The 27,475-nt window shown below is 57.2% G+C and overlaps 1 protein-coding gene across 1 annotated transcript; it reads right to left on the minus strand.

The window, feature by feature from the left end:
- Positions 1–27,475, minus strand: MIDN (midnolin). The gene is made up of 8 exons (XM_078670777.1): positions 26,718–27,475; positions 25,550–25,769; positions 24,671–24,758; positions 23,536–23,598; positions 12,905–13,270; positions 12,025–12,211; positions 10,634–10,909; positions 1–2,351 (listed from the first exon to the last, which is right to left on the minus strand). The coding sequence occupies exons 2-8, from the start codon at positions 25,759–25,761 to the stop codon at positions 2,095–2,097; spliced, it is 1,449 nt and encodes a 482-aa protein (XP_078526903.1). The 5' UTR covers positions 25,762–25,769; positions 26,718–27,475; the 3' UTR covers positions 1–2,094.

The raw sequence follows: 27,475 nt of genomic DNA on the forward strand, positions 1-27,475 counted from the left end.
TTCCATACGTCCTCAAACCTTTATTGTCCGTAACCCCCCCCCAACAAAAAAACAAGGAATAACAAACAACTCATTTTCTTCCCCATCTCAAGAGACAAGACAATCCTAACACACAATCTTCCCCCTTTAATCCCCCCCCCCCACAACATATAAGACTCGGACATCACAACATGAGGCAACGAGGTGAGAGGGCTGTATGTCTGTGGAAGTCGTGAGGTGCAGTACAGACCCCAAATGCATAACGAAGAGGGGTCAATACAGAAATGGTCAGTGTCTATCCACGCAGCCACCCCTGTAGCCCCAGGCGCCCCAAAATTCAGCAGCATGGGACACACGCCTGAACAGTACATCGTCGTACATCCCTCCCATAGACAAAGGATACTGGAGTGGTGGAGGTGGATTAAGAACACTTCTAAATTCACATTATGTGGTACTGGCGTCACTATAGGGTCCTCGGATGGGCCACGAAGCCCACTTGGGAGACTGGATATATTCCACTGCACAAGAAGCCTCAGCCACGAGGCAACTGGAGGCGACTCAGACAGATCTGAAATGCCCCAAAAACGGAGGGTGGGGTCCCAAGGACAAAGCTGACAAACTGGGAGCTTACAGCCAAATAAACATTACTTCCAAAAATACATGCTACTGAGGGAGTGTGCACTGATGAGTGGAAGACCCCCCCTGCACCTCTGTAAATGGACCACAGTACCTGTGACTAGAGGTTATAGGAGTCAGTCACCGAAAAGTGAAAGAAAAACTTTTTAAAAGCCCACAGGCTGGTGGCAGCAAAGATAAAAAGAAACGGCTGACGTTGCTGCCTCCTGCCACGCAAGCAACGGAGGAATTGGAAATGCACCCTGTGTATCGGCTACATACGAAACAAGCCATGGCTAGCTGGGTACCACAGCACCAACAGAGGTTCCAGCTTAGCTTTGTAACTGCTGCACAAGCAACAAGCAAGGCTCAGCTAGGTACCACAGCACTGGCAGAGGTTCCCGGTTAGCTGTGTAACCACAGCAAAGCCATGGTACAGCCAGGTACCGCCGCACCGGCAGAGGTTCCAAGCTAACTGTGGCACCACAGCACAAGCTAAGGCATAGCAGTACCGGCAGAGGTTCCCGGTCAGCTGTGTAACCGCTGCACAAGCTAAGAGCCATGGCGCAGCGAGATACCAAAGCACCAGCAGCAGCCCATACCTAGCAGTGTACCAACTGTATAAGTTACAAGGCATGGCATAGCTTAGTTCCCACAGCACCAGCAGTTCCAAATTAGCTGTGTAACCACTGCACAAGTTAGGAGCCATGGCACCGCTTTGTACCGCAGCACTAACTGCATGCTGTGGCCTTTGCTAAGTACAAGGTCAAAGCGTTCAATATGTGCTACAGCAATGACTTTGTGGCATTTAATAAGATTCCACAGCACCACCGACATAAAACCGCATTAGCCACGTGCCACAGCACCAGCCACTTACCTCGGCTTTAGCCATTTAACCACTGCAAAGGCATTACCAACTCCCCACTGAAAACAAAACGTGTGAGACGCAGCAGACATTGCTACATTGGGGGTGAAAGGGTTACTGGAGGGACACCTGACTGTGTGCGCCCCTTCTTAGCACCTCTCATCCACCTTAGGTCTGCTGTTCCAAAGGGAAGGGCACCAAAGAAACCCCAAACTTCACCAAAGTACCCTGACCGCCCAAATCCACCGGATGGCGTACTCCAGCACAGGAAACCGTTGCCAATCTAGTCTGTAAGGCTGCCAAGTTCTCATTTTACAGTCCACATGGATCTTTTTATTCAACCAATAATAAAAAATGATTCACCATTTTTAAGCTGTCCTCAGTTTGGTTAGAGTTTTTCACAGTCCAGAATCCCACCAGAAAGAAAACAAATCAAAAACACACAAAAGTGGGTCCACAAAGCGCTGCCACCTTCAGGGGCTAGTCCGGATCCTGGAGAGGTGTGCGCCGAGTCCACTGGGCGAGACCCTTATCCACGTAGATCTTGGTCCCTGAAGGCCACGCAATTCCTCCACAGGCACCCCCAAACGTCCCAAACTGCGTCCTGCCACATAATGGGAGCGTGCGATTGAGTGCTACGCCATCACAAACTCAGACGGCATGTCGGCCGCCACCTCGGGCTTCCAGAGCATGTCCTCCAGGTCCAGGCTGCCCTCACTCGACACACTGCCATGGCTGCTGCTCCGTGCTGCCTTGCGATTGGGCAGCCAGTGGTAGGGTGCACGTGCATCGCGCCGAGCCTTCCGGCGCATGCGCTTCTGCTGCATTAAGAGCTGCAGTCGCTCCACCTTGCAGCGCGTGGCGCGGTTCTCAGTCTGCCGCAAGCGGTCACCTGTGGAGAGAATAAGAGTGGTTGTTAGAAAGGCGCCTTAGATCAATATGAGGATGCTGCTGCACCAAGACCAGGGGGCTGGGACCTCAATCCCATCCTAGGCCCCTACAACCCCCTCCCACAGACCGCACGTGGTCTGCAACCTCACGACTGCCCCAGCCTCTGTACAAGGATGTCCTACATTCATGTGGCCTTTCGCCACCACTCCTGCTGGGGGGTGGGCCTTTCCAGCCTGGATACACAGAACCTCCAGCCTTCTCCCTCACATGGACCTCTTGCTCCACAGCCTGCCCCTCCAGTTCCCATCTCTCCTCCTGCTCATCCCATGCAGCACGTGGACAGGTGTTTAATACTAAACACGCCCAATCCCCCTCAAAAAGAAGCCCAAAACAAGCCCAATCCCATCGAAAATAAGCCCAAAACAAGCACCATCCCATCGAAAAAAAGCCCAAAACAAGCGCAATCCCCTCGGAAAGAAGCCCAAAACAAGCACAAGTCCTACCAAATAAAGCCCAAAAGACGCCCAACTCCACCCACCCCACCTGAAAATATTGAATATACAGGGAACATTCAAAAGCACAGCATCTGCGTGAAAGCAGAAGCAAGTTTAATCATGCATTAAAAAGCACACTCCTCACTCTTGGCAAATAGGATCTGAGACTGACATGCAAGCAGTTTAAAAAGCCTGGACTTCAATGAATCTGATTTCAGTTCAGTATGTTTTATTTGTTCTCAACTCCATTTGATTCAAATAATTCTTGTGAAAGGTAAGGTCACGAACCAAAACTTTAGCGTATCAAACCCTCTACTGGTTAGGACCCTTGACTGTAAAGGGAAACTCCCTAAGCTAAGACGGCTGCCCAGCCTGGAGTCCCTTTTTTGTTTCGGTTCCTCTGAGATGGCCTGCAGTATGATGCTACATCTTCTCCACAATGGTTCTGCACATGCTCCAGTGGGCTCAGCAGACTCAGGGTCAGTCTGTGGAAGAGGCTAGCTCCCCCCACAAGCATAAGAATCCACCCCCCACCATGTGAAAATAAACACACAACTGCCAATATTAGGAGCACACAGCAGCACAACCCTGCTGGGCCTTCCAGGCTTGCCCTGCACCGCCTCAGGTGGAGACTTTTTAGCCTCCATCTTTGCTCTCCACCATACTGATCCCCCGCCACACCGCGCTGCTACGACGCAACCCCACACCTGAAACACGACACCCTCTGACAAAGAACTTGAATTACTCCTGATCCTGCCAGTCAAGTCTTATCCCAAGATTCCCATTCCCAGAGCAACCTGCACAGGCCAAGCACTGGACAAGAGAGCGCCTAGCTCACTGAAACCTAGCGTGGAGCTTCAGCACGGTCAGCCATACACAACAGACTGAACCAGCCAAACTCAGCTTACGTTCACACTAACCAACGCACACCACTGCTGGAGTGTAACCCCCCCCCCCCCCCCCCAACACACCTTTACAGGCCACACAGCTGGTCCCCCCAACACACCTTTACAGGCCACACAGCTGGTCCCCCCTACACACCTTTACAGGCCACACAGCTGGTCCCCCACAACACACCTTTACAGTCCACACAGCTGGTACCCCCCCCCCACCCCCCAACACACCTTTACAGTCCACACAGCTGATCAGTAAAAATCAGACAGGCGTGGAAACGGTCTAATATTCCGTCTCGCCCTCTCCTCCTGTGTTAGAAGCGGGGGGCAGGGGATGCCCCTCTGTCACACAACTCCAGTTGAGTTAGATTTTGGGATTTATAAATGTCTCTCCTAATCTCTAATGAACTGTCTGCAGCCTGGAGTTGAGAATGAGAGAATGTGGCCTAACGGCTAGGGGGGGGTCGACCTCGAAGCTGGGTTCGAGTCTCGGCAACGACGCTCAACATCCTGTGATTCTGGGCAAATCACTTAATCTCCCCGTGCCTAACAAAATGAATGTGTCCATCTGTAACGAAACTGGTGCAATGTAAAGCGCTTTGATACCTCGGGTCTAGTTCGCGCTGTATAAAACTCCACAATAGCTCAAAAGCCGCTGGCAGCTCCCCTCCCTCTCCTTTCCGCTGCTGTGTTTGAATCCAGGCGCTCTTGAATGTCTCATCTCCCTCCCTCCTGCTCCCGGAGCTGTCTGCAGCAGTCACGTGTTTCTATTCTTGGCTCGATGAATGCTCCAGGGCCTGCAGTATTTAGAGCCAGCTCTTACATAGCGCATCGGGGATCGCCTCGAAGCCCATGGTGTGAGTCAGAGGTGCTTACATCCGGGGCGCTGCTCCAAAGCCGTTTAATGCACACCCTGAACCACAGTGCAGGAGGACCGGGTGACCGTGCACAGGAGGCAGGGCATGTACAGGATAGGCAGGGAGGACCGGTAGACCTGATCATAGTCCATAGAATAACCGGGTGCCTGTGTACAGGATGGATAGGGAGGACCTGTAGGCTGAATGTTGTCTACAGGATCCCTGGGTGGCTTTTGGAGATTACTGGTAGGCACGGACATAGATCGGTGGTAGTTACAAAAGGGGAGCCGTGACCCGCGTCCGGACACAGGAGATGCGGGTCAGATGAGCCTGTAGGACGAATGGGTAGAGGTGAGGGGGCGTTCTGGCCGGTGGAGGACGGGGGTCTTAATTCCATGGTGGGGTCACTGGACGCCCTTCACAGCGCACCTACCGCAGGTGCATCCTAGAGAGGCACGTGATTCCGCGTTGAAGCGCTCCGACGCAAGCACGGCCTGCTGGGCGCTACAGAGAAGGCGCTAAAAAAGAGTTACAGTATGACAATGCATTCAACAGGGCTAAGGGGGCAAAGAAACTGAGAGATAAAATTAAGTGGAAAATGAATAATTTAAAGTTAGGAGAGAGAGGGGGGTGAAGAGAGGGGGAGTGAGAGAATGAAGGGATTAAGAGGGGGTGGGAAGAGGAGCGGACAAGGGAAGAGAGAGGAGTGGACATGTTCAGAGTCAGTAACATTAGATACCCCAGTATTTGTTGAGAAGGAGTACTTGGAGTTCCTTTTTGAAGAGCGGGTAAGAGGGGTTGCAGCGAAGATCCTTAGGGAGAGAGTTCCAAATTGTAGGAGCGTTACCAGAGAACGCAGGGGATTGGGTCTTTTGACATTTGAGTCTGGGTGGGATCAAGACAAGGGAGTTTGTGCTCCTCAGGGACCTGGAGCAACCTGCTTTGTGTAGTTTCGTGGTAAGGTAAGGTAAGAAGGGGTCATCAGCACTATCTGGCGCCCCTCCCCCTCCGCAGGAAGAGCTGACGGAGCCTTAATGACTTGTCCAGCTGAAGCCGGCCCCCTCCCCCCCCCCTCCCACAGACACACTGGCCGGTCTGTGATGGATGTCCACCCCCAGCTGAGGCAGCGTCCGGCCCCCACCGCCTCCCTGGGGGGACCATCCATGAGTGCGGGGGAGGAGGCCAGCCCCGGGTCTACCCTCCTCCACACTCACAGAGGCGCCCCTCCCCCCTCAGGGCCTGCCTCAATGAGCTGCTGTGTGCTCCAGAGGGTGGGGGGAGACCGGGGGGGGGGGGGGGGGGGGGGAAGAGAGAGAGAGGGCACGGCAGGGCAGGGGGGGGAAGAGAGAGAGAGGGCACGGCAGGGCAGGGGGGGGGAAGAGAGAGAGAGGGCACGGCAGGGCAGGGCGGGGGAGGGGGCTGCATACCAAACAAACCAGGGAAGGGAGGGCGCCGGCGGGTGGACTCTGAGCCCGATGCTTGTTTCAGGGGCGTCTGGGCCGGTGCCAGCAGGATCCCGGCCCAGGGCGGGGGGGGCGCCCTGCCCGGAGTGCACGTGGCCTTGGACCAACCACCGGCTGCGACCAGGGGGGCCACCTCTCACGATCTGCTATGGGTTCAAGAGTCTGCCGAGGCCCGGGCGCCAGGCTGAACAGGATATTAAACAAAGTGGGAAATATTCTTTTGTAGCAGACCTTTCCATCTCCGTTCCTCGGTCCGGGGTCGATGCGCGCGCGTGGGCCGCAGATCACACGGTGCATGCAGCGCTTTCTATTTATATCTGCAGTTCCAAGCATGGACAGGTACGGGCTAAAAATACCGGCTTTATGCGATGGGAGGTATCTTTCTACTGCCAGGGACATTAACACACCGGAGGTGCGGAGAGAGAACCGGCCTGAGGCCAACGCTAGGTGCGGCGAGTGCACAGTCCCCGCCAGGAATTGCTTTAGTCATTGTAAATTTGTCACCTATATTTATATTTTTGTTTGTACATCCTGTGCTTGCTGCGTTTGATATTGTGTTCCTTTTGCCTGCGTTGTTTTGATTCTATGGCCTGCTATTGTTCGCCAGGATGTTCTTTAGTCATTGTATAATTTGACATTTATTCTGGCTTGTACAGTCTGTGCTTGCTGTGCTTGAGATTGTGTGCCTTATGCCTGCCTCGCTTTGATTCTATGGCCTGCTATTATTGTTTGTTCTATTCCTGCAACAGTTCTCTCATGTAAAGTAACTGGTTCTATTGTACAGCGCTCTGACACCTTCGGGTAAAGTCCGCGCTTTATAAAAATGCATTAAATAAATAAAAAACACACTGCGCACACACAGACCAGAACTCATCTAGACTCATGCGCACACAGGCTGAGGTCACACCTCAGGGCAGGCACACATACAAGAACACATGTACACACAGTAAAAACACAAAGCAGCAGAGGGCTGGAGTACACAGGCTGCAATGTAACACGCCTAATGAAATACACACAAGTGTATGGAAACGCAGCCACACCCAGGGGCAGCCCTGCATGCATACAGTAACACACATGGCCATACATACACACAGTAGACACCTAGAGGCAGTCACAGCATGAACCCATGGTGAGCACACGCTCAGACATGGTCCATGGACAGCTTCCGGGGTCAGGACCGGTGTAACTTCCAGGTGGAGGGGTTGGTGCACCTGTAAGCCACCAGAACGCATGCACGACCCCTGGGGTTCCAGGCTGTCTCCTGTCATCTCCAAAGGTACTCTACTCACAGACAACAGCATCAAGATTCACCAATATGCCGAAGACACACCACCCTGCTAGAAAGCCTCGTCTGCTTCAGACATCCAACGTCTCAAAGACTGCCGGCACACCATCCAGACCTGGATGCCGACACCCGAAGCTCAAACCAACCAAGACAGAGCAGTGTGCCTGGTATTTGCCAAGAACCACAGACTACAAACCTGGCTCAATGGCATGAACCTTGACGGATTCGAACCCTAACTCTCGCTGAAAGCCAAATCACTTGCAATCACCGTGGACACCAACCTCTCCCTCAAGGAACACACTGCCCAAGACGCACAATGAACGCCTGGGGTCCGCTCTCTCTTGGAAAGAAAGCCAAAGAGTCTCTCATAAAAGTGACTCCAGAATGGCTGCTCAAGCTCTCCTCATCCTGCATCTGGATGGGGTGATGCCTACTCCGCGGCCGCTCTGACCCCACACTGGCATGCTTGAGGGGTACCCTGTTCAAGCCCTCATAATCCATCAACTGGATGGAGGTGATGCCTACTCCAGGGCCGTCCAGATTGCAACTCAGCACCCTTACGGGCATCTTAACCGCTGCAGCACGTCTCACCCAAGACCTAAAAGAGAGTGGTCACATCAACTCCATCCTGAAGGAACTCCAGGGGCTCTCTGGTCACCCGCACCATCGTCAAAACTGACTGCATCACTTACAACGCCATCACGACCACCACTCCCGGGCCAGACAGGGGGGCACGGCAGAGCTTAACGGGCTGATGTGGATATTTATGTGAGGGTTGGAGGGTGTTCGAATCTGACAAGAGTGTGAGTGCCCATGGAGCAGAAACTCCCAACACAGCAAAGGACAGAGCAACGCAAACTTGGGGTTTATCGGTAAGGCCAATAGCAGCACCAGTCCAGGAGTGGGGACGCCTCGCTGGTGGGAAGGGAGGTCCTCGCAGCTCTTGGAGGGAGAGCAGGAATCCTGTCCGTACCAGTGGACCACTCCCCACCCCCTGCTTGTCCAACACCCACTTACTCCTCAGTGTTGGGACACAGAACTTTAAGGAGGTCAAAGGAGAACGGATAGTCTTTCCCAAAGAGCTCGCTTGTGTCCCAAAGAGATGAACTCGGGTGTGTAACTCTACTGGACGCACTGGAGTTAGTGTACCAAATTTAGGTGCTTCATTTACCGTGCGAAGTCGAGCCACACAGTGAAAAAGCGTCCTGTAATGTTTGAAGCTTCTTGAGTCAATGATGCTGGAAGCAACTGATAGTAACCGCACAGAACGTGAACTCACTCCAGGCACCCCCGGACCAATCCATCGGATGCTGTGGCCAGGTTTGCAGCTGGGTGCAAGGTCTGGGTGATGGGCACTGGGCATATCTTTGTGTCGTATGAAAGCAAGTGGTCCTGAACCTGGGCACTCCTTTGCACACGTGTCACTTCCTGTAGGCTTGCCTGTCCGATACGCCTTCTACCTGTGGGGTAAAAGGCGATGGTTTCCTCTTCGCGTCACAGTAGGCTTGTGGATTCACCCTGTGCTACCTTGGCTAGTCCAGGAAGGCGGCAGGTGGTTGGGTTGGAGGCAGATCGTCTCTTCCAAGGTCCACACTGGTCATTTGTGGCAATAGACCATCTTTGAAGGCAGACTGGGGAGTCCCCTCTGACAGGGGCCAGTAGAGCCACAGTGGAGACTAAGCAGCCGGGCAACACAAAAGAGGACCAAACCTTGAACCAGACAGAGACACAGTGACTGCACCCAATGCCCTCACTGTGAGAGCTCAAGAGCCCACCCCACACCTTTCCACTAAGAACGCCCGGCCTGCCCGCTGCAGGACACCGGCTCTGCCCGAGCAGGCAAGGAGCAGAAGCGACCTCACCAGAGGCTTGCAGCAATCTTCGCCTGGTTCCTCGTTGCACAACGTGCCCCGAGTTGCACTCCTATGGTGGACCTAATGTGCCCAAAGCTGCAGTCACATCAGTGGCACCCACACCACACCACACCACATCTGAGATCAGGTATTCTTGCTCGGTTAACTACAGCAGGGAATAAGAGCAGCCCTCCCAAACTCAAGACGACTCACCCTTGCACCAGGAGCCCCCACCCACGGCAGCCGTAAGTCCAGGGCAAGAGTTCATTCCAGGGTACACGTTCAAAGGTCTGCCCACCCACCATGGCACACATGCAGTCGAACCAACCAACCCAGGCACACATGCAGTGTTGTATCTGCCAACCCACCACAGCACGCATGATCGACCAAAATCTAAATCCCCCACATTAAAAATGCATCCAAAAGTGCGCTTTTCACCCTTCTTCACCTCAAGAAACTTAAACCATTTATTCCAGCAGACGATTTCAAACTTGTTGTCCAATCGCTTGTCCTTTCCAGGATTGACTATGGCAAGGCCACTCTTGCTGGCGCCCCTAAAATCCATCTTGCACCGATGAAATCTGTCCTCAATCTAGCTGCGAGACTCATCTCTGATTGTAAAAAATTTGATCACATCTCCCCCGTCCTCAAAAATCTCAAGTGGCTCCCAATAGAAGGAAGATCCACCTACAAGATCGCCTGCATCACTCACAAAGCTCTTCACCAAAACACCCCTTCTTACCTTACAACAAAACTACACACAGCAGGTTGCTCCAGGTCCCTGAGGAGCACAAACTCCCTTGTCTTGATCCCACCCAGACTCAAATGTCTAAAAACCCAATCCCGTGCGTTCTCTGGTAACGCTCCTACAATTTGGAACTCTCTCCCTAAGGATCTTCGCTGCAACCCCTCTTACCCTCTCTTCAAAAAGGAACTCAAAGTACTTCTCAACAAGTATTGGGGTATCGAATGTTACCGACTCTGAACATGTTCACTCCTTTCTCTTCCCTTGTCCTCTCCTCTTCCCACCCCCTCTCAATCCCTTCATTTTCTCACCCCCCCTCTCATCACCCCCCTCTCTCTCCTAACTTTTAATATTCATTTTCAACTTAATTTTATCGCTCTGTTTCTTGCCCCCTTAGCCCTGTTGAATGCATTATCATACTGTAACTCTTTTTCGCTTAATTGTTAATTTTATCTCATTATGTTCACCATCCTTGTAAAGCGCTCTGATACTCTTGGGTCCAGTAGCTCTATATAAAACGTTTGAAAATAAAAAAATAAATAAAGTCATACCAACCAACCCACCCGGCACTTATGCAGTGTCGTACCTATCAACCCAGTACGCAAGCAGTGTCATATCAGCATATTCATTTCTTAGGAGAGATTCCCATACACAGTGGGGTACAGCCTAGGCACAGACTCCTGCGTCACTCACCCATGGGCTTGCACATGCGGATCTGACTCTGGCACTGCACCAACGGGTGAAGGGGCTGTGGCTCGGACTTTGCTGAGGTAGTTTTGTTGCTGAGGTCCAAGGAAGTGTCTGGAGAGGTAGCGGCACACTGCGTCTGGCACCGCAACTGCGTCAGGGACTGTGGCATGCCCTGGTAGTGCCGTGTGGCGCTTAGGAGGTCATTGAGGATCTGCAGGATGGTGCCAATGTCCCGCCGGGGCCGGCCGGCGCTATCTTGACAGTTGGGGTGCAAAGTGCCTGAAGAAAAAGAGACGAAACGTGTATAACAGCAAGTCACCTCTGCTGCAACAAGGCTCAGTCAAGGCTTCCCCATAAGACATACTACAGTGCGCCCTAGACCCACGCAGTGCCATGTCCCCAGACTTACGCCATGTCCCAGGCGTCGCTTCTCAAACCAACACCACAGTCCACCCTAGACCCATGTGTGATCCTGGTCTATTACTCACAGAACCCACACCACCTCCCACTCCTGACCCGTATGCATACCCATGGTCTATTTCTTACAACCCCCTTGTTTTCCTCACCCTATGGAGCTAATCTGCCGGCAGACCCCGCACCCCCTATGCTGCTGGTAGAGGTATGCAGCATTTAGAACGCAAGCATTACCACGGAATACCTTTACAACGCGGGCGTAACAACGAAAGTTGTTACCACGCATTGCACTGGGGGGCGCTCAAGGATAGTAAATGATTTAATTTACTATCCCAACACCTTCCCTACTATCCACGGGGACTGGTGTTGGAATAGTAAATTAAATTAATCAATTTTGCGCCCCCCCCCGCGCAATGCGTGGTAACAACTTTCGTTGTTACGAACGCGTTGTAAAGGTACGCGTTGTCAATGTATGCGTTCTAACGCCATACATCCGCTGGTAGACCTCCATGCCTCCTACGCTGTCGGCATACCCCCATGCTCTTTATGGTGCTGGCCGACCTCCGCTTTCCTATGCTGCCGGCAGACCCCTGTGCCTCTTTTCCTTTCAGCACAACCCCCATGCCCCCTATGCTGCTGGCACCCCGTGCTCTCTATGCTGTGGCACACCCGCACTCCCCATGCTGACATCCCACAATGTGTCCCCTATGCTGCCGGCAGGCCCCTGGTCCCCCCTATGCTGCCGGCAGACCCCTGGTCCCCCCTATGCTGCCGGCAGACCCTTGGTCCCCCTATGCTGCCGGCAGACCCCTGCTCCCCCTATACTGCCGGCAGACCCCTGCTCCCCCTATGCTGCCGGCAGACTCTGTGCCGTCTATGTTGTGTCAGACCCGCTTTCCTATGCTGGAGCAGGCCTTCGAATGCCTATGCTGCCAGCAGACACAAGTCCCATATTCTTGGAAAGGTGCCCCCAGCCTTACCAGAAAAGGTTCCTGAGAAGACCCCGGGCGCGTGGTTGACGAAGCTCTCAATGATTGCGCCAGGCTTGCGAGACCGGCTGCTGAGAGGCGTACTGCTGCTGCTGCCTGTGCTGCTGCTGCCTGTGCTGCTACCGGTGCTACTGCTACATGTGCTTTTCGTGCTGCTGGTCCTCGGGCTGCGCCCCACCTGCAAGAAGGAGAGAAGCGGGTCACACATGGTGTACGCTGGCAGACATTTGCATGGGCAAGGTGGCATGCTGGTTTCAGGTGAAAGATGTGTGTGGGGGGGGAGGGGGGAATCCATGCCTTTAGGCAAGCGGGGGCCCATTCACCTGGGGGACTTAAAGCAGACCAGGCCCAAAAGGTGGTTGACACCAATGGGCAAGTGCAGAAGCTTCTCCCACCAGGGCACTGCAACTGACTCATGGTTAGTGAAGGTCAACACCAGTGGGTAAAGAGCAAAAAAGGCACCACCTCTGAGGTAACATGGGGAGCATGGGGGTCTGACGCGGGCCCAACTCAAAGGCTCAAGAGAACCCCATCTACAGGACCAGAAGGCCACAGGCCGGACCTACACAAGAAGCCAAATGAGGCAAACGCCATAGCAGGAAGTTCGGGTTCAAATGGACCACTGACCCGGGTTGGTGATTCGGAGCAGTCCAGGAGGCAGGGGCGTAACACAGGCCCCCGCAGCCCCTGTGGTGCGGGGGGGCCCCAAGCTCCAGGGGGGCCCCTCGGCACTGCACTCCGGGCCAGAGAGCTCCTAATTGAGCCCGGAGGGGGCCCCTCTTCGCACCGTGCAGGGAGGCCCCCTCGATTTTCGTTTTGCCAGTGCCAGGAGGGGGGGGGGGGAATAGTACTCCCAGGACATGACACTCACCTCTGGACATGGGGAGGCACCCGTGCTGCTCTTCGCTGCTGTCGTGGTTGCGCCATGAGACCGGAAAATGCCCGCCGTGACAGGGGCGGAGTGGGTGCTGGTGCAGTGCAGGGGCATGCTCGCTAAAGAGGGGGACGGGCCATGCTGGCAGGGGGCCCCGGGGACCCGGGTGAAGTTGGTGCCGGAGTGCAGAGTTCGGTAGTGAGAGGAGGCTGTGGCACTGCCACCGTCACCCCTGCTGGTGATCACGTGCCGATGCACCCCACCGCCTTGCTGGGCCGCGAGCTGTAGCTGCACGAACATCATGTGATCCCCCACGCGGAGGGCGAGGGTCAGAGGCGACCGGCCGGACAGGAAGTCATTCACCTGAGCAAAGGGGGGAAAAAAGCAGGTTTAATTATGGAGCAAATATCAAACATTGAACATGCAAACACCAGGGACTACATGGGCAAATATCAAACATTGAACATGCACGCGTGTCGACGGCACCACTGCATGCGCCATCAGGAAGCAGCAGTTTGGGCTGGGCTGTTTGTACTGGAGCAGGGTCAAAAAGGATTTGCATATAGCTGCGTCCAAACAGGTGGACTGGGATACGGAGCCCGAATAATCAGTAGTGGCCGAGATTAATTCAAACATTTCACCCATCACTTTTTTGTATACTTCAGTGTGGCGCCCAAACGTGGGGCCATGCTCACTGTGCCGCTGGAACCAAGCTACACCCGACTGACTGCCCCAGGCAGGGCGCGAGCTGGACCTGGCCTGGCAGTTCAGACTTAATTGTTCCTATTGGAGCAGGATCAGATCAGGACTGATTTGCATATAGCTGGGTTCAACCTATGGTGGCATGGTGTGAAAAATAACTTATTGTGGCTGAGATTAATTCAGGCATTCCCCCTTTGCGTATTTGAATACCAGGAACTGCATCACTGCATGCGCTAATAGCAGGAACTGCATCACTGCATACGCAATACCAGGAACTGCATCACTGCATGCGCTAATACCAGGAACTGCATCACTGCATGCGCTAATACCAGGAAATGCATCACTGCATGCGCTAATACCAGGAACTGCATGCGCTAATACCAGGAACTGCATCACTGCATGCGCTAATACCAGGAACTGCATAGAGAAATAAAGACCATGCAGCATCACTGAATGTACAAACACCAGTGAGGGTGCAATGCATCTGCAAACAGCAGGGACTGCCCCACTGCATGTGCCACTGCCAGGAACTGAATCACTGCATAGACAAATAGCAAACAAAGACCCTGCTAAGACTGGGGACAGCATCACTGCATGGACAGACACCAGTGAGGGTGCACTGCATGTGCAAACAGCAGGGACTGCCCCACTGCGTGTGCTAATACCAGGAACCGCATAGATAAATAGCAAACAAAGACCGAGCTAACACTGGGGAGTGCATCAACAAACACCAGTGACAGTGCACTGCATGCGCAAACACCAGCGACAGCGCCACTGCATGAACAAACACCAGTGAGGGTGCAGTGCATGTGCTAATACCAGGAACTGCATGGGCAAATAGGAAAGACCATGCTTAAACTGGGGACAGCATCACTGCATGCACAAACACCAGCGACAGCGCTAATACCAGGAAATGCATCACTGCATAGGCAAATAGCAAACAAAGACCGTGCTAAGACTGGGGACAGCATCACTGCATGTACAAACACCAGTGACAGTGCACTGCATCTGCAAATACCAGGAACTGCATAGACAAATAGCAAACAAAGACCGAGCTAAGATTGGGGACAGCATCACTGCATGTACAAACACCAGTGAGGGCGCACTGCATGCGCAAACACCAGCGAAAGCACCACTGCATGTGCTAATACCAGGAACTGCATCACTGCATGCTCTAATAGCAAACAAAGACTATGCTAACACTGGGGACAGCATCACTGCATGTAAAAACACCAGTGAAAGTGCACTGCATGCATAAACACCAGCAACAGCGCCACTGCATGCATAAACACCAGCAACAGCGCCACTGCATGTGCTAATTCCAGAAACTGCATCAATGCATAGACAAATAGCAAACAAAGACTGTGCTAAGACTGGGGACAGCATCACTGCTTGTGCGAATGCAAGAACGAGGACCACGCACCGCTGCACGTGCACACACCACGCACGCAGCATGCAAATACTCGGTCAGAGCACTGCGTCAACACACCCCTGCACGGCGCATGTACGGGTGATGCATTGCGCACTTGTGCATGCAAAGAATGCAAGGTGCACACAAAGCCCAGGTCTTGCTGACGTGAGCGCCCTGAGCTGTGCACAGGGCCTGGGTCAAGGCGCTACAAGGGATGCAGAAATAAATGTGCATTAATGCCCGCACTGCCAGCTGCACTTCACCCTTTCCGCCAAAAGGGGGTGGACTGCCCCCCCCCCATACATACTACATGGACTAACAGTCCCCATTTTAACAGCTCGAGCCCCCTGACCTGATGTCCCCCCCCCCTCTCAGCAGACAGCCGAGCTGCACGAATCCCCCTTCAGCCACAATAGAGCCCCCCCCTTCCCCAGTCACGACTGCAGCCGCCCCCGCAGGAGCCGACAAAGGAAGCCCCCCCCCCGCCTCAGAAGGGGCGGGGGGTGCAGAGACCCACGGAAGGACGAGGGGACAAAGGAGGGGGCAGGAGAAAAGGAGGAGCGACGAGAAGGGGCGGGGGCACCGGGGGTGAAAGGAGAGAGGAGGGACCGGAGACCCTCGAAATGAAAGGGGCCCGAGGGGGGGGCATACACCCCCACAAATAAAGGGGTGCGGGGCTTGGCAAGTGGGAGGGGGCACCAGGAATGAACCAAGAGAGGAATGAAGGGGTGAAGAGGAAAAAAAGACCCCAAAACATGGGAGCGCGGGGGAGGCGAGACCCCGCGAATGAGTACAGAGGCCCCGAGCACAGCCGGAGACTGCACCCAGAACTGCAGTTAGTTCGTCGTGGTGGGGGCTCTCCCCTGAGAGGGGGGGCCCTCGGCGCCAACAAAGGTCTCCAGGCCTCGAGGCTCCCTCAGCCCCCTCTTCCCTCTCATCCCTGGGGAGGGAGTCCCCCCTCCCCCCCCTGGTTTAAGCCGGGGCCTGTAACCAGAGCCCGGAGGGAGCAGCAGCGGAAGGGGGGGGGGGCAGGGCCCTGCTGCAGAACAGGAAGGAAGCCGCACCCCCGCAGCACAGACGGCCCGCCCCCCCGCAGCTCTGATAAGAGGCGCCGCGTCCCAGCGATTCTGAGAAGCACTGACTCACTGCAAACCAGGGGGGGCGGGGGGAGGCGCCCTGTGCGGGGAGGAGGGGGGCCCAGGGGGCATGAACTCTGCACACAAGGAGGAGGGGACCACGAGGGCATGAAAGAGGGCACATTAAGGCCACACCGGGGAATGTTCGGGGGGGGGGGTGCAAGAGGGCGTGGACCCGGACCCTACACGAGCCTGCCCCCCCCTAGGCACACAGAGCCAGCCGACCACAGGCTGAGCCTCTACAAACACCCCCCCCATCCTGTGTACACACGCACCCCAACACCCACCACCACAGAGGACCCCCCCTCGGTACACACAACACAGCAAGAGACCCCAAAACAGCCATAGTACCCCCCCTGGGCCAGATACCCCCAACACAGCCAGAGACCCCGCCCTGGGTACCCCCCCCCCCGACTAACACCCATGCAGGAGCTGGCGACGCACCCGAGGGTGGGGCTGTGGCCCCGCCCGGAGACAGCAATCAACAACCACTGTTTGCAGACGTGCGGGGGGGGGGGGGGGCACATGCAGGAAGCGGAGGGGGCGACGACCGGAAGCAAGAAGAGGAAACCGGAAGGAAACGGCGGAGCAACACCGGAAACCGGTCGAGTAACGGGAAGACGGGGCCCCTGGGGCCGAAAACCAGACGAACAGGGGCCCCAAAGCGAGGACGACTGTGGACCCCGAGGCACTGGCACCGTGGCCCCCTGGCACCGTGGCCCCCTGAGACACTCACTGGCACCGTGGCCCCTGAGACACTGGCCAGTGACCACATGAAACACTACAGCAACTGAAGCAGTGACCCCACCCCCCACTCACTGCAGCCCCTAGCCAGCGGTGCATGAACCACTTCAGTGCCGAGCCACTGACCACTGGGACACCCCTTTACCAAGCCCCCCCCCAAAACACCGCAGCACCCAAGAGTACAACCAAGCGACCCCAGAAACACTGCATCCTCGAGCTGGTACCACTAACTAACCCATCGCACGCGGCCATGACCCTTACGGTTCTGCAGCACTGAACCAGCGACCCGGAGACGCCTGTCACTGAGTGCTGAGCCAGTGACCGCTGAGAGACTGCAGCAGAGAGCGGGTCTCATGCGACTCCGAAGACACTGCAGCTCCAGTGAACCTCCACTGCCTCCATAAGACAGTGCGTCATGACACAAGACACTGCAGCACTGAGCCAGCAACCCCTCAGACACTGCCACATCGAGCCAGCAACCCCTCAGACACTGCCGCACCGAGCCAGCAACCCCTCAGACACTGCCGCATCGAGCCAGCAACCCCTCAGACACTGCCAGCACCGAGCCAGCAACCCCTCAGACACTGCCGCACCGAGCCAGCAACCCCTCAGACACTGCCGCACCGAGCCAGCAACCCCTCAGACACTGCCGCACCGAGCCAGCAACCCCTCAGACACTGCCGCACCGAGCCAGCAACCCCTCAGACACTGCCGCACCGAGCCAGCAACCCCTCAGACACTGCCGCACCGAGCCAGCAACCCCTCAGACACTGCCGGCAGCAAACAAGCATCCAGTGACTCCTGAAACACTGTGGCACTGATCCAGCAACCCCTCAGACACTGCCCCATCGAGCCAGCAACCCCTCAGACACTGCCGCACCGAGCCAGCAACCCCCCAGACACTGCCGCACCGAGCCAGCAACCCCTCAGACACTGCCAGTGACTCCTGAAACACTGTGGCACTGATCCAGCAACCCCTCAGACACTGCCGGCAGCAAACAAGCATCCAGTGTCTCCTGAAACACTGCAGCACCGAGCCAGCAACCCCTCAGACACTGCCGGCAGAAAACAATCTTCCAGTGACTCCTGAAACACTGCAGCACCGAGCCAGCAACCCCCAGACACTGCCAATAGCAAACAAGCATCCAGGGACTCCTGAAACACTGCAGCACCGAGCCAGCAACCCCCAGACACTGCCGGCAGCAAACAAGCATCCAGTGACTCCTGAAACACTGCAGCACCGAGCCAGCAACCCCCAGACACTGCCGGCAGCAAACAAGCATCCAGGGACCCCTGAAACACTGCAGCACCGAGCCAGCAACCCCCAGAAACTGCCGGCAGCAAACAAGCATCCAGTGACTCCTGAAACACTGCAGCAGCTGACCGATGGCTAAGCCCCACAGAAATTAATCAGTGACCACTGCAGCACACAGCCAGTGGCATGAGACACTGATCCAGTGAAACCTGAGACGCTGTCCAGTGACAAATGACACACTGCACCACCAAGCCATTTACTACCAAAGACACGGCAACACCGAACAAGTTTCCTGGAGGGCACGGAGTAATTTGCGATGTCTTTCTTCCCTCTATTTCTTCGGGTTCCCTGATGGTTGTTAAACTCAGGATATGTTCCCCATTGCCGCAGGTCCCTTGATCCATTCAGACTGGAGCCGTAAAACTTTGAGTGCCTTCTCACTCCTCCTTTAACTTCGCCACCGAGCCATAAAGCCCACTGCTTTCCCCACCATTGATTTGTGAGAGGACCCTGTCTCTCCATTTATGGGGCCTCGCAACCCCACACCACCCACTCACTGTCCTGAGGAAGACCCCACGAGTAAGGTTTTTGAAGAAGCCTACACCGTCATTGGGGTCGAAACGTCGACAATCTTTTAATGCCAGTACTTGCTTTGTTGAGGAACCATATGTTACATGGCATTTGTGTACAGATATTATGTACTCTAAATAGGTGTTTGATTGACTCATGTTTTCCGGGCATTTGAATAGTATGTAGTATGTGCCTGCATTTTTTGTGATTTGCACTTTTTTATCCCACTACCTCACCTGAATCACATCCTTTCCCGCCCCAACCCCGCTCCCTGGGCACTGCAATGTTGATATCTTCAAAACAAATGTGCGATGTGTATTCCTCGTATGAAATTTCGACTTGTTTCAGTGTGATTAAACAACACTGGAATCTATAGTTTGTTGTGATTTTTACACTTGAATTTTATTTCAACTTTCTTCCTCTTTTGACACTAATGATGATTTAAATACTGGGACCACCCCATATATATTGTCCTGCAACACTGCAGCACCGAGCCAGAAACCCCTCAGACACTGCCGGCAGCAAACAAGCAACCCCTCAGACACTGCAGCACCGAGCCAGCAACCCCTCAGACACTGCCAGCACCGAACCAGCAACCCCTCAGACACTGCCAGCACCGAACCAGCAACCCCTCAGACACTGCCAGCACCGAACCAGCAACCCCTCAGACACTGCCAGCACCGAACCAGCAACCCCTCAGACACTGCCAGCACCGAACCAGCAACCCCTCAGACACTGCCAGCACCGAACCAGCAACCCCTCAGACACTGCCAGCACCGAACCAGCAACCCCTCAGACACTGCAGCACCGAGCCAGCAACCCCTCAGACACTGCAGCACCGAGCCAGCAACCCCTCAGACACTGCCGGCAGCAAACACGCATCCAGTGACTCCTGAAACACTGCAGCACCGAGCCAGCAACCCCTCGGACACTGCCGCACCGAGCCAGCAACCCCTCAGACACTGCCGCACCGAGCCAGCAACCCCTCAGACACTGCCGCACCGAGCCAGCAACCCCTCAGACACTGCAGCACCGAGCCAGCAACCCCTCAGACACTGCAGCACCGAGCCAGCAACCCCTCAGACACTGCCGGCAGCAAACAAGCATCCAGTGACTCTGAAACACTGCAGCACCGAGCCAGCAACCCCTCGGACACTGCCAGCACCGAACCAGCAACCCCTCAGACACTGCCAGCACCGAACCAGCAACCCCTCAGACACTGCCAGCACCGAACCAGCAACCCCTCAGACACTGCCAGCACCGAACCAGCAACCCCTCAGACACTGCCAGCACCGAACCAGCAACCCCTCAGACACTGCCAGCACCGAACCAGCAACCCCTCAGACACTGCAGCACCGAGCCAGCAACCCCTCAGACACTGCAGCACCGAGCCAGCAACCCCTCAGACACTGCCGGCAGCAAACACGCATCCAGTGACTCCTGAAACACTGCAGCACCGAGCCAGCAACCCCTCGGACACTGCCGCACCGAGCCAGCAACCCCTCAGACACTGCCGCACCGAGCCAGCAACCCCTCAGACACTGCCGCACCGAGCCAGCAACCCCTCAGACACTGCAGCACCGAGCCAGCAACCCCTCAGACACTGCAGCACCGAGCCAGCAACCCCTCAGACACTGCCGGCAGCAAACAAGCATCCAGTGACTCTGAAACACTGCAGCACCTGACAGATGGCCAAGCCATCACAGAAACCAATCAGTGAACACCGCAGCACGGAGCCAGTGAGACCTGAGACACTGTAGCACTGTCCAGTGACCACTGGCACAGTGCACCACCAGGCCATTTAGAACCCGAGACGCTGCAACACCGAACCAGTGAGCGCTGAGACACTGCAGCGCGCAGCTGACCTCACGCGACACTGGAGACACTGCAGCACCAGTCAACTGCCACTTCCTTTAAAGGCAGTGTATCATGAAGCTAATGACACGAGACCCTGCAGCACAGAGCCAGCAACTAATCAAACAAGCCTCCAGTGACTCCTGAAACACTGCGGCACCTGGCTGAGGGCCAAGCCTCACAGAAACTAATGAGGGAGCACTGCAGCACGGAGCCAGTGGCCCGAGACACTGCGAGCCTAAGACACCGGAATACGAGCAGTCCAGCGACACCTGGAGAGACGGTTCCACTGAGCTAGTGTCCACTTACCACACCAGCAATGCAGCGCTGAGCCAGTGACCGCAGCAGCGAGCTGGCCTCAGGTGACCCCGGAGGCACTGCAGCTCCTGGCCCATGGCCAAGCCTCACAGAAAGGAACCAGTGACCCTCGAGGCGCTGCAGAGCCAGCGACCCGGACATACCCGGCTAAATGCATCACCCGAAACACTGGAACCCTGGAATCCACTGAGGCCAAAAAAAACACCCCCATCCCACCCACAGAGCTGTGGCCCTCAAGCCTTCTAATCCCTCCGGCCCCCAATAAGGGGGGGGGCGGGGACGACTTTGCAGAATTTTCCAATCCTTCTATTAAATTGACAATCTTTACCTATGTCTAAACTTATTTAAACATTGCAGGTAAATTCTGTTACCAAACACATGATTGCCAAACATACTATTCTGGTCAGGCAGGCCTTACTAACATGTTAAAGTATCCACAGGGCGATAATTAGAAGTGGGGGTTTAGAGTCCTTAACCCCTTCAGTGCTGCGCGAATTCCCCTGCGGTGCTGAAGGTTCTAAAGAACCTATGGACCCATGACGGAACGGTTCCGTCATGAGCACAGGCCAACCGACGCTCATGGCGGAACCGTTCCGATGTTAAAGACGGCCCATTGGAGGAAAACAAAGCACGGTTATTAGCAAAATGCTTCTTTAGGCCAGAGCCTGGCGCCCCCGTGGGATCAGTTGTGCCCCACCCAGTTTGAAGACCCCTGCCCAGACACTGTAGCAGTCAGCCTGTTAACCTCAGTGTCAAGAGACCGCAAGATACAGCACCACTGAACCAGTTACCCAGAGACACTGCGGCGAGCAAAGCCAGTTACGGAACGCCTACACCCCACCATGACCCACAAGAAGACCTCCAGCCACTACTGCAACGCTACAGCCACCCTCCAGCAACCCTAGTGCACTGCCAGTGGTCCTGGTACACTGCAACACCAGAGCCGGACTCCACTGATGCATACACACTGTGCTTAATTTGTGCCAGCAGTGGGCTCCAGCCTTAGATCAGGGGTAAGAGCGATGGAATAAGGGGCACGAGGTGGAAGCGAGGCTTGGCACCTGCGGCATTCATGCGATGGAGATGAGAAGTGTAGGAAGCAGGAGCCGAGACTGGCCAGCCTCAGCATTCATGAGATAAAGAGACAGGAAGTGTACTGGTGCAAGAAAGAGCCAATCAGAAACCCCAGTATTCTGCAACCCCAGTTTTGGAGTACTAAAAAAAACCTATAGACCCTATTTGTTTTTAATTAAGCAGTGGACAGACGGACTAACTAAAATGACACAGCACCCCTGCAGCAGCGCAGTAAGAGATCCCAGTGCGAACCTCCAGTGACACTGCAGCCGCCACCAGTGAGCGCGATGCTCAACACTGGCCTCCAGCGAGCGTGGCGATGCAGCACCTGCCTCGAGCGCGGCGATGCAGCACCGGCCTCCAGCGCGGCGATGCAGCACCGGCCTCGAGCGCGGCGATGCAGCACCGGCCTCGAGCGCGGCGATGCAGCACCGGCCTCGAGCGCGGCGATGCAGCACCGGCCTCCAGCGCGGCGATGCAGCACCGGCCTCCAGCGCGGCGATGCAGCACCGGCCTCCAGCGCGGCGATGCAGCACCGGCCTCCAGCGCGGCGATGCAGCACCGGCCTCCAGCGCGGCGATGCAGCACCGGCCTCCAGCGCGGCGATGCAGCACCGGCCTCCAGCGCGGCGATGCAGCACCGGCCTCCAGCGCGGCGATGCAGCACCGGCCTCCAGCGCGGCGATGCAGCACCGGCCTCCAGCGCGGCGATGCAGCACCGGCCTCCAGCGCGGCGATGCAGCACCGGCCTCCAGCGCGGCGATGCAGCACCGGCCTCCAGCGCGGCGATGCAGCACCGGCCTCCAGCGCGGCGATGCAGCACCGGCCTCCAGCGCGGCGATGCAGCACCGGCCTCCAGCGCGGCGATGCAGCACCGGCCTCCAGCGCGGCGATGCAGCACCGGCCTCCAGCGCGGCGATGCAGCACCGGCCTCCAGCGCGGCGATGCAGCACCGGCCTCCAGCGCGGCGATGCAGCACCGGCCTCCAGCGCGAGCGCGGCGATGCAGCACCGGCCTCCAGCGCGAGCGCGGCGATGCAGCACCGGCCTCCAGCGCGAGCGCGGCGATGCAGCACCGGCCTCCAGCGCGAGCGCGGCGATGCAGCACCGGCCTCCAGCGCGAGCGCGGCGATGCAGCACCGGCCTCCAGCGCGAGCGCGGCGATGCAGCACCGGCCTCCAGCGCGAGCGCGGCGATGCAGCACCGGCCTCCAGCGCGAGCGCGGCGATGCAGCACCGGCCTCCAGCGCGAGCGCGGCGATGCAGCACCGGCCTCCAGCGCGAGCGCGGCGATGCAGCACCGGCCTCCAGCGCGAGCGCGGCGATGCAGCACCGGCCTCCAGCGAGCGCGGCGATGCAGCACCGGCCTCCAGCGAGCGCGGCGATGCAGCACCGGCCTCCAGCGAGCGCGGCGATGCAGCAATGACCTGCCGTGAGGTACACAGCAAAGACACCTCCCAATACACTGCAGCACCAGAGCTCCGGGCACACACACACTGCAGCACAAAAGCCAGTAGCACATGCAGTCAGTGACCTCACATGACCTTTAGACCACAATGACCCATACCTGAGTTTCTGTCAAGGTCTCCAGGGCCTGGATGACGGACTGCTCCGGGCGGGAGGCCTGCGACTGAGCAAGGAAGAAAGAGTGAGGTCAGATGGGCGGGCCCGCCTCTCGTCTCGTTATTGCAACACACCCCAGAATAGCAGCCTGCCCCTGGACCCATCCCCCACGGCCCTAGCACTAAATACTGCTTTTCACCCACCTTTACTGAACTATTACCCCAGCCTGCAAATAAAACTTTGGGTCACACTCCGCCCTTTGAACCTCCTGTACTGGATCCCAGCACTGCAGCCTGCCTTCAACCCCCCCTTACTAGATCCTAGCACTGCAGCCTGCCTTCAACCCCCCCTTACTAGATCCCAGCACTGCAGCCTGCCTTCAACCCCCCATACTAGATCCCGGCACTGCAGCCTGCCTTCAACCCCCCCTTACTAGATCCCAGCACTGCAGCCTGCCTTCAACCCCCCCTTACTGGATCCCAGCACTGCAGCCTGCCTTCAACCCCCCCTTACTAGATCCCAGCACTGCAGCCTGCCTTCAACCCCCTTACTAGATCCCAGCACTGCAGCCTGCCTTCAACCCCCCCTTACTAGATCCCAGCAATGCAGCCTGCCTTTAACCCCCCCTTACCAGATCCCAGCACTGCAGCCTGCCTTCAACCCCCCCTTACTGGATCCCAGCACTGCAGCCTGCCTTCAACCCCCCCCTTACTGGATCCCAGCACTGCAGCCTGCCTTCAACCCCCCCTTACTAGATCCCAGCACTGCAGCCTGCCTTCAACCCCCCTTACTAGATCCCAGGACTGCAGCCTGCCTTCAACCCCCCATACTAGATCCCGGCACTGCAGCCTGCCTTCAACCCCCCCTTACTAGATCCCAGCACTGCAGCCTGCCTTCAACCCCCCCTTACCAGATCCCAGCCCTGCAGCCTGCCTTCAACCCCCCCTTACAGGAACCTGCACTTTAACCCTTGGTCAATCACGCCCCCCCCCAGTACATTCCCCTGCCCTTGTCCCCCCAGTACAGCATACTTGCCCCCTGCCTGAAGGCACTGCACCCACTCCCAGTGCTGTACCCCAGTACTGCCCTCTGCCCCTGGTACAGCAGGCTCTTGCCCCCCTGCCCTCCAAGGCACTCACCATCAGCCCCGCCTCCACGGTGGGCACCAGGGTCAGCTTGCTGCCGTCCGACACCCCCGAGTCCTGGAGCCGCCCCGAGGTCAGCCGCCTGCGGAGAGAAGAGGGGGTCAGACGGGGCAGCGATGGGGGGCCATGTCCTGCCTCCCCCCCACACACACAAAGACCCCAGTGGGGTACACACCCCGCCTTTAACCTGGCAAGATGGACAACCGCGGGATACTGCCCCCCCCCCCCTCCGGGGTCACACCACTGACGACGACCGCCCGCAGGCAGACAGACCTAGGAAAAGGCTTGACCCCCCCCCCATCCCAGCAGACCCATGGAGAGTACCGAACCCCCCACACTTACAACCACTCCCGCGACAGACCTAGGGAGGGGCCGAACTCCCCCACGAAGAATTAGGGAGGGACCTTACCACATACTCACATGCCCCCCTGACCATGTCCTAGCCCTGTCCCCCCACAGACCATGTCCTAGCCCTGTCCCCCCACAGACATACTAGCCCTGTCCCCCCACAGACATACCATGTCCAACCCTGCCCCCCCCCCACACACCGTGTCCTGCCCCCTCACACAAACCATGTCCTATCCCTGCCCCCCCCACACACACAGACCATGGGCTATCCCTGCCCCCACACACACAGACCATGGGCTATCCCTGCCCCCCCACACACACACAGACCATGTCCTATCCCTGCCCCCCCCACACACAGACCATGGGCTATCCCTGCCCCCCCCACACACAGACCATGGGCTATCCCTGCCCCCCCCCCACACACACAGACCATGGGCTATCCCTGCCCCCCCCCCACACACACAGACCATGGGCTATCCCTGCCCCCCCCCCCCCCACACACAGACCATGCCCCCCCTGACTCACCGGTCCCGGTGCAGCACGCTCAGCCGCTCCCGGGGGACCCTCAGCCGCTGCGCCAGGCGCCGCTCCAGCCCCTCCACCGTCTCCTCGGCCGGGACGCTGAGCTCGAAGCGGGTCCCCGTGGTGCTCTGCACCGACAGCTGCATGGGGGCGGCGGGGGCCCCAGGGGGCGGCTCGCAGGGCACCCGGCGGGGGCTGCAGCTCCGGGGGTCCATGCGGGCACCTGCGGGGGGAGGAGAGGGGGTCAGTGACGTCACTCAGGGGGGGGGGGCAGGGGTGATCTCACCCGGGGGGCTGGGGGGACCTTTTGAGGGTTCACCCACGGTCCGATCTGGGGGTGTTACAAAGGGCCCCGGGGGGGGGGGGGGGGTTAACCCACGGGTCCAGTGTGAGGGTTTCCAGGAATGTTACAAGGCCCCCCTCCCGGAGTATCGGGGGGGGGGGGTCATCCAACGTCCGGTGTGGGGGTGTTCCAAGGAGCCCCCCAATATAAGTACCACGGGGGGGGGTTACCCTAGGGTACGGTGTGGGGGTTTTCATGAATATTACAAGGGGCTCCGCTCACCGAGTACCGGGGGGGGGGGGGGGGGGTCATCCAATGGCATGAGGGTGGTCAAAGAGTGTTACAAGGGCCCCCCCTCACTGGGTACCTCGGGGGGGGGGGGTCATTCAATGGTATGAGGGTGGTCAAAGAGTGTTACAAGGGCCCCCCCTCACTAGGTATCTCGGGGGGGGGGCATTCAATGGCATGATGGTGGTCAAAGAGTGTTACAAGGGCCCCCCCTCACTAGGTATCTCGAGGGGGGGGCATTCAATGGCATGAGGGTGGTCAAAGTGTGTTACAAGGGCCCCCCCTCACTGGGTACCTCGGGGGGGGGGGGGCATTCAATGGCATGAGGGTGGTCAAAGAGTGTTACAAGGGCCCCCCCCTCACTGGGTACCTCGGGGGGGGGGGGCATTCAATGGCATGAGGGTGGTCAAAGAGTGTTACAAGGGCCCCCCCTCACTAGGTATCTCGGGGGGGGCATCCAATGGTATGAGGGTGGTCAGGGGGTGTTAGTGTTACAGGGTCATCCAATGGTATGGTGTGAGGGAGTTCGGGGGGTGTTACAAGCCCCCCCCCCATCTCTAAGTACCTCGGGGGGGGGGTCCCTTTTGTGGGTGTCCTTACCAGGCTTCTTTTGGGGTCTCCCGTCCAGTGGTTTTCCCTCAAGAGTCTCCTTTTAAGATGCTTCTTTTTGTGGGGGTGTCCTCCCCCTGAGGTCTTTTCCAGGGGTGCTCCTTGGAGGGTCTTTTCGGGGTGCCCTCCTTCGGGTGCTCTCCCTGGGGTCCTTCTCCTGGGATATTCTTTTGTTTGGGGGGGCTGATGCTCCTTTGTGGTTCTTGTCCCGGGTGTTCCTCACTCGTGGAGTCTTTTCCCAGCGATCTTTGATCCGGGGGGGGGGGCTCCGGGTGTTGTCCTCTCGGGTCCCCTGTGCGGACCCTGGGGGGGGCTCTGTCTAGGGGTGAACCTCTCCGGTGAGGGGGGTCACTGAGATACTCCTTTGTGTCCCGGATGTTCCTTCCTGGGGGGCTCTCCCAGTGATCCTGGTTTGGGGGTCCCCTGTGCTGGTCCTGGGGGGGGGCTCTGAGATGCTCTTTTGTGTCCCGGATGTTCTTCCTGGGGGGTCTCTCCCAGTGATCCTGATTGGGGGGGTTCTGTCTGGTCCCCTGTGCAGTCCTCTGGGGGTCCCTCTCTCCGGGGGGGTCCTCTCTTGGGGGGGGGCTCCGCTGCTCCTCGGTTCCCGCGCTCCTCTGCGCCCTCGCAGCTCAAAGTAGCAAAAAAAAGTTACATTGTGTCCTCAGCGTTCCGAGGCTTCCCTGCGAGGCCCCGCCCCCGGCCGCCGCAGCCAATAGCAAGCCACTGTCCCTCCGCAGACAATGGCACTC

Source organism: Lissotriton helveticus, chromosome 12, assembly GCF_964261635.1.
Source record: "Lissotriton helveticus chromosome 12, aLisHel1.1, whole genome shotgun sequence".
NCBI classification, from domain to species: Eukaryota; Metazoa; Chordata; class Amphibia; order Caudata; family Salamandridae; genus Lissotriton; species Lissotriton helveticus.